Below are 8,046 nucleotides of genomic sequence, written 5' to 3'. Positions count from 1 at the left end.
AAGGTGACTCCATCTCATGGTGATCCCATGTCTGTGGCAGAGTAGAACTGTGCTCCATAGTGCCTTCAATAGCTGATTTTTCAGAAGTAGGTTGCCAGGCCTTTCTTCTGAGGTACCTTTAGGTGGGCTTTAACTTCTAACCTTTCAGTTAGCAGCCATTTGTACCCCATGGACGCCAGTGGATACCTGTAGTACCCTGATTTTCTGCAACATATACAATTAGATAGCTCATAAAGTGTTTGATAGTGTTGATCCATTCAGTATAGTCAGGCAGCAACTGTGAGAGGAAAGTGCTCCCGGAGGTGCGGAGCCCACAGCAGGTGTGGGCACTCCCCTGGCTGCCGCTGGAGCCCCTGTGCGGCCCCCGCCCACCCAGGTGGTAGAGGGAAGGCCCTCTGCTTTCTTCCTTATGTAGTACCTTCCTTCTCATCCCTGTAACAGCAGCCCGTTTTTCATCTCCGTTGGTCTATAGCTCCCCTTTCTCTCTTTTTCTAACAAAAGAAGAAACCCAGAGTGGACTTTAGGAGCTCTCTTCCTCCAGAGAAGGAAGGATTAGATTCAGAAGGCATGGAACTGATACCAGGCGAACTCTCTTCCTTCTTTCCTGCTTCGGTGCTATTTCCAATTACTCCGTTTTGCTGAATAAACCATAATAAAATCTTAGATCACACTCTTGCTATATTTTTAGAAAATGGTGTCTTAAATATAAATGTGAAATGTAAACCAAACAATGAGAATTAGGAAAAATAGAGATATGTTACCAAATAGTACCAGTGGCACATTAAAATAAAGCGATGGGTGTATTTCTGTCCTGGGACTTGCTCTAATGCCTTCTCGACCTCTCTCAGAGGTCTAGCAAATCTACACCAGATCCCAACCATTTTCACCCACACTAATAGACTCCTTTTTTGTTACCTAAGTTCTTTGTTCTCTGCTTCCCCTCAATGTCTGTTCGCCTACCCACTAATTCTCATTTACTTCAGGACTGCTAGGACTGCTGGGTAAATGGCATCAATTAAGGTGAGATGGATATAAACACAAGACAAGTAACTTCCCTGCCTTTGGTTTCACCTGGGAAGAACGGAAAGCATATATTTCGGCACGTGGACCTAGGACAGGAAGCCACACAAACAAATCAGCTCCATCTGGTTCCTGACTTAAAATCACCATGTGTATAAAATTGTTTTAGTAACTAAAAGAGCTGTTTAAGATGCGACCCATTGTGGGTAACTATGCAAGGTAAGATTCTGCCCTGGGTTCTATACAACATGCTCTGTGACTTCACTTCTGTCTCACCCTTTGGCCTGTGGTATCCTCAGGGGCCACTGTGCTCAGTTAGGGGGCTCTTCTCTGTCAGGCTGTGTGGGGACTAGCTGGGTTTAAAGGCGGTGGGGCAAGCAAAAGAAGCCCTGGACCTAGCCATTAAGCAGACCCAGATCTGGGGCCTTCAAGCTGTACACTTCACCATGGGTGCCCTGCGAGGTAACTCACTGAACCACTGATCTCACCCCTGCATCGCCTGCCCTACGCGTTTGAAAGTGTTTTGCAGACTAAAAAGCTCTTTGTGAAAGCACAGGCCTGCGCTGGTTGAGGAACTTCTTTGCTCTCTCATTTTTCAAGTGGCCTCAGTTACTATTTTCTCCTCAGGCCAATTTATTTTCAGAAACAAATGGAAAGGAAATAAGTGATGAATACGGCCCTATAGCAATTCTACAAGCCATGGCTTAGGAAATTCTTAGACCTCGTGCAACCACTCAGGTTTTGGAGGACATTGCATGTTCCAAACCACCCTAGAGACGCACATGCGCAGTTTACAGAGGGGAGTCCTCAAAACCACGCTCTGTCCTACTTTCAGGAACTCCGAGGGGGAAGCCTAGAATGGTGGTGTCAATCTCTAGAAAATGTTTCTTCCCCGTAGTCTGTTTGTAAAGGTGGAGACTAAGGTCTTTCGGGCCTGGTCACGGGGCTCACACATGCTGGTCAAAAGGATGGGGTCAGTTTTGTGCTCCACGACGTTGAAAGGACAAGTCTTCAGGTGCTCAGACATGGAGGTGACATCATTAAACTCCCAGCTCTTGATTTTGGAGAAGAGGCTGCTGAACTGCCAGACCTGTTGGGAAAGAAGGAAGCTCAAAAGTCAACGCTGGGGCAACACCCTCCAACTGGCTTTATTTGAACACTGCAAGACATACTTTTCCGTTCTTCCCATTCTGAGCTTCCAGAGAGTGTTTAGTGACTGCCTCAGATATTTGTTAGTTTCTTTCCCAGTGTCCAATTCCTAGTTTCCAGCCAGCCAAGTAACTTGTGTGGGAATGACTTGCATCAGCTCTAGTGGTAGCCTAGGACTGGTTTAATCCAATCAGCATATTGCTGCTGTCCCTCCTCCCCCAGCCACAGTGGTTGGGTCTAGCATAGACACATGGCTCAAATCAGGACAAACAATGCCAATGAGACTCTACTCTAGAACTTCTGGCTGAGATATCAAGAAGCAGATTCTCTTTTTTCCCCGTGAACTTGACTTGGGAAGCTGTAGTCCTAGGAGCTGCTGGCAGCCACAGGGGACCACCATGGGAGAATTATGTTGTAGAATGGAAACACTGTCGAGGAAGTAGAGGTGAGGGATGGAAGTAAATACCGTCTTTGGAGAACACTGTGGAGCTGCTAGGTCAATCTTTACCTAAAGCTGTTATCTTTGGATTTTTTAGTTATATTGTCCAATAAACTCCCTTTATTGTTTATGCCAGTTTTTTTTTTTATTATTACTGCTTGTAATGAAAACTATCCTTACTAATATCAGTTTCATTAGAACAGGAAGCCCATAGGAGAGTTTCTAGGGGCACGGTACTCAATTAAACACCCTCTGGCCTTTCTATTTGGGCTGCAATGGCAAGTCATTGGTTTTAAAATCTGCCTATGAAGTTAGGCATAACCTAATACCCTTCTGTCTTGACCAGTTCACCCTCAGTTTCTCGTTACTACTGTTCCTATGCAAGAAAAATCTTGTCTGGGATATTAGAACTCTTTCTCTTTTTTCTTTAAAAACCATTTTAATATGAACATCATTTAGGCCCAACTAAATTGTCTGTCTTTCTTCCTGCGAGGAAGTTGGTTTGCCCTAAATGATATTCAAGAATGGTTTGCAATCATTGAATTGGGGACAAATATAATCAAAATAATTATTCTGATTTTATAGAGAAAGATATTAGGCAGTTCTAGACTGTAAGGTTCCTGAAGGCAGAGTCTTAGTCTCATTCATCTTTATGTCTGACTCATGGTTGGTTGGCACACACTGTTTATTTTACACATGGATGCAGCCGTGAATACATGTGGGAGATTCCCACAGTTATTTTTTGAAGAAGACTGCTCAGGGAATAAATAATGGAAAATATACAAGATATCTTAGACATATTAATCAAAGAAAATAGATACAAACAACCCTAACTCTCCAAGGCCGGTTTGCAAACGCCCACATATTGGAAACCAACTGAAAAAACGAGATTATGGAATCATTGACCTCAATGGGCATCATAAGTTCAGGGTTCGGATTACCAATGTATCTACCATGAGAAGGGATGCTAAGAGCACCTTAGACACTATGAATTAAAAGCCTCACTTCTGTATAGTACAAGCTGATAGGAGTTATAATATAGGCGAGCAGTATGGCCCTATCGGGGGATAAGGAACAAAATTTCTCTGAAGTGAAAATTTTTTTGATTTATACAGAAGAGTTTTTTTTTTTAAATTAAGCATTTGAACCAGGGGAAATCAGTGAACCAAATTCATTTAGATTTTCAAAATGCCTTTGTCAAAGGAACAGACAGCACATTCAAATTGGATAATTTGAAAAGAATTTAGAAAAAAGGCAATGATTTACAAATGTGTGGGTAGGAAACCACAAGATAGAGTACAGTACCCAGGGTTAGTAACAATCAAAAGTGTTATTGCTCTAGGCCTGAAAAGGAAGAAGGAAGAGTTACTGGAACTCAGAGAGAGTAGCTTTGTGGAGACGGCCACCTAAGAGCCATGCCGGTCACAGTGTCATGGCAGGGAGGAAGCCAGAGAATAGATACACCAACCTCATTCTTCTCCCTCGTTCCCATCTCTTGCTGATACACTCCCATTGGACTAACCCAACTGGAAGGCAGCAGACAAGGGAGCCTATAGCTGCAGCCCAGAGAGATCAGCTTCCTGAGGGCAGAGCAGGAGGGTGAAGGATGGATCATGGATCATGTGGGCAAATGGAAGATATTCAGGACAATTTATAAGCGGGGTGGTACAAACGGTTAATGCGCTTGGCTGCTAGCTGAAAGGCTGAAGGTTCAAGTCCACCCAGAGGTGCCTCAGAAGGCCTGGCAATCTGCATCTGAACAACCAGCCATTGAAAATCCTATGATGCACAGTTCTATTCTGACACATGGAGTCGCCATAAGTTGGAATCAACTTAATGGCAACTGGTACCATTCATATTTATATGTTTATAAGCCCATCTTCTCTACTAGAATTCCTTGAGAGCAGAGACCTTGTTAATTCCCAGCAACCTTCCCAGTGCCTGGCACATAGAGGCACCTAATAAATATTTGCTGAATAAATGAATGTTTACTTGCCTCTCGGTGGACTCTCCAGGAGGTGCCTCCGTGGGAATACCTGTTCTTCTTCCATTGCAGGAGGACCATCCCTCTCTCTTGTAACAAAGTGGCACAGATATTCCTCATCAGCACAGATACCTGGGAGAGCTGGGACAGGCTGATGCTGTCCAAGAACCCAGCAATATACTGCAAGATCTCCAGGGGCAAGCTGGTTAGAGAATTCTGGCTTTTTCTTCCACAGCCCGAGGGATAGTTGTTCTTTGTCCCCTCACTCAGCTCTGGAGCAACCTCTGGCTTGATGGCAAAGGTCTTGAGCTCCTGACTATAGATCACTTTAGCTTTTTGCCCCGGGGGACGGAAATGGTTCTGAATAAATGTACATCCCAAATAAGCTAGAGGGCATCGATGCTGGAACCAGCCATTGAGACATGACTGAATGTCTGTGTGGACATTCTTGAAGTGTAGGGGGAATTCATCCCTCCTGAAGAACTTGTTGCAAGTGAAAGTGAAGGCGGAGCTGCTCTTGTTGTGTCGCCTGGTCACACATTCACTGTGGAGCTCCACGTGGAGCCCCCCTGGGCTGGCAGCAGTCAGGAGGTCAGCCAGCACCGTCCCAGAGGAAAACTGTTCTGGCTCAAAGTTGTAGGTCTGTGTGGCAAAATCCATGAACAGCCCATCAATGCTCCTGGATTCAGAGATGACATGACCTTTGAGTTCTCTTTCCAAAGCGCACTGAAGGGTGGTCTTGATGAGATCTGATTTGGGCAGATCCTCCACGGTGATCCCCAAATCTGAGGTGTCTACTGCCTTGTGTTCACTTGGCCTGCAACTCAACATGGCATCTCCAAGTCGAGCCCGCTTTCCACAATAGCTCAAAGGAATTTTGAAGGTGTGAACAGTTTTAACTTCTTGAGCCTCGAGGTTGCCATAAACAAAGTCTCTCTCCTTAGGTGTACAAGCAGCCATCTGGCCGAAGTGAATAAGCATCCGCCCATTGTGCACCAGATACATATTATAGTCCTTTGCATCCACAGCTGTTTTTAGTCTTTCCAGAACACCATCCTGCCAAGGGGCAAGCCCCACTGTTTCCACAGCTGTGTGAAAGTCCTCCTTTTTCTGGGTTTCCTGTGGTTCTTTCCCTTTGGCTACGCCCTCTCCTACTGCGTTATTGTCTCTGGAAACTTGTTCTTTCCCTGAGGCATTCTTTCTCTTGCTCTCGCTCTCACAGCCGGAGGGTGATTTTGTTAAAGCAGAGGCTGCGTGTTCTTTGCTGAAGATATTTTCCCACTTGTCATACTTGATCAGGTCCATCCCTTCTTTGGTTTTGGCTAATGCCTCTCGTTCTTCTTGACTCAGCTCTGCCATCTCTTCATTAGTTGTTGACAGAGAGCCGCGTGGTACCAAATCCACATCGGCTCCACCCACTGCCCCTGCCATTTCTTCCCAAGTGGCTTCACCATTCACAGTCGGTCTCTCCTTGATGACCTCTTTAGTTTCTGGGAAAAGTTCCACCATCTTCAAGGACCTAAAAAGGACTTTCTGGTCCCGGAGGGCCAGGGCTGTGTCCAAACACTCCTCACTGGGGATCTCTTTCATGATGTTCTCGTGAAGGGTTGTTTCAGAGTCCACGTTGGGCCAGCGGTTCCACTCCATGGAGCAGCAGACCACACTGGCAGGACACACCTGCAGGTGCTTGGCCAGCTTGTGGCGGGACATGGAAAGCGGGCAGCCATATTCGGAGTTGAGGCATGGAACCTGCTCTAGAGGGCAAAGAAGCTCATGTTCTGCCTCTTTGCACATGTGGAAGGTGGCCCCACAGAGCAGGTGGCAGTTTATCACCATGCAGGAGACGTCAGGCTCCACAGGAACATGGCAGTGGCGGTCGAAGCATCCCTCACAATGCCTGTGCTGCCCAGATGGAGGCCGGCGCGCTCTGCCCTGGGGACACCAAGGGCAAGGGAAAGAGAGAAAATAAATCAGCGCTGGAAGAGCAGCTCTACCTGTGTCTGTGACTGCGCTTTTATTGACTTATTTCCTGTTTACACATGCTTGGAAAATATAAAAATCACAAAGAAGAAAGCAAAATTCACTCAAATCCACAACCCAGAAATAACTATCAACTCTTTACTCTCCAATTGTTTATTATATGTACGTAGTAAATGTACTTCAAACCAAACCAAACCCTTTCCGTACAGTCAATCCCGACTCATAGCGACAATATAGGACAGAGTAGAACTGCCCCATAGGGTTTCTGGTGGACCCAAACTACCAACCTTTTGGTTAGCAGCCAAGCTCTTAACCACTGTGCCACTGAGCTCCTAAATGCACTGAGAATGGGGTGGGGGGAAGGCTGTATGTAAAGGACTACCATGTTATATTTCAGTTGTGGATTGTGGGTGATTTATATTCATAGCTAATGCAATGAATACAGTTTTGCGTTCCACTTTTTAACTTGCTATTATAACCTGAGACTAGACTGCTTTTTATTAATTATTATTGGCAAACTTTCTTCATAATAGTAGTGGAACATTCCAGAACATGGGTGAGCTCATCTTCATTTAATCAACCACCACCAGGGGGAGATGCTGGCTGGAGAGAGGCCATGTCTGGTTTTGCTCACAGTTGCATCCCCAGTACCTGGAGTGGGGCCTGGACTGTGGTAGGTACTCAGTAATGTTAGCTGAGTGAAGGAATTGTTGGACATATAGATTATTGTTGACTTTTTTGCTACTTTAAAAAAGTGTTTTACTAAAATGCTTTACTTATTCATCTTTCTCACTTCTATGCTTTCCACCTACTATGTTTCAGTTTCTTCCAGATTCTGTTCTAGTAAGTATCATCACCGTGAGGATGAATCGGCCAGCTGCTGGGGCTGCAGGCTAAATGAAGCCAGGCCTACAGCTCTGAAATGCGAAGACCCAATAAGCACCTGCTACTTACCATGGCTTCTCAATTTCTCTTTGCTTCTTAACTCTAGGAGAAAATATGAATATGAATGGTTAGTAAGAAAAATATTGTAGTTATGTATATTAACAGGCACCAAAGAGACTTTATATATTCTCTCAGTCAATCCCTTCGTCTCCCTGGAGGTGAATGTCATTGCCCCATTTTACCGTTAACTGTAGTGTCATACAGCGAAACTTGGAGAGGTTAAGTAACTTGTTCAAGGTCGCACCGCTGCAAAGTGCTGGAGACAGGTTTCCAACCCAGGCCATGCTGGCCTATGCTCTTTTCATGGACTCACACAGCCCTCTAATGGGGCATATTACTAACCACGAGGTGTGTAACTTCTGCTCCTCTTTTCTTTTCTGCACTGTCTACTGACAATTATCCTGACATTCCAAACCCTCCCACATCCGGCTCACTTTACCCTGCTCGCCTTCTCTTCTACTGGAGCTTTCTGTTCACTCAGAGGCCAGCTAGATATCCATCTTGATCTGGGGCAGTGTCTCTAAGGTAT

General features: G+C 45.3%; 1 protein-coding gene across 1 annotated transcript; it reads right to left on the bottom strand.

Moving 5' to 3' along the window:
* Positions 1 to 1,824: 1,824 nt before the first annotated feature.
* FBXO40 (F-box protein 40) lies at positions 1,825 to 7,801 on the bottom strand. Its single transcript, XM_064267658.1, has 3 exons — positions 7,720 to 7,801; positions 4,605 to 6,613; positions 1,825 to 2,110 (listed from the first exon to the last, which is right to left on the bottom strand). The coding sequence occupies exons 1-3, from the start codon at positions 7,799 to 7,801 to the stop codon at positions 1,895 to 1,897; spliced, it is 2,307 nt and encodes a 768-aa protein (XP_064123728.1). The 3' UTR covers positions 1,825 to 1,894.
* Between the last annotated feature and the right edge of the window lie 245 nt (positions 7,802 to 8,046).

The sequence above is a fragment of the Loxodonta africana genome, chromosome 1 (genome assembly GCF_030014295.1).
Source record: "Loxodonta africana isolate mLoxAfr1 chromosome 1, mLoxAfr1.hap2, whole genome shotgun sequence".
NCBI lineage: Eukaryota > Metazoa > Chordata > Mammalia > Proboscidea > Elephantidae > Loxodonta > Loxodonta africana.
The sequence above is the reverse complement of the archived record's forward strand: the minus strand, read 5'-3'. Positions and strand labels throughout refer to the sequence as shown.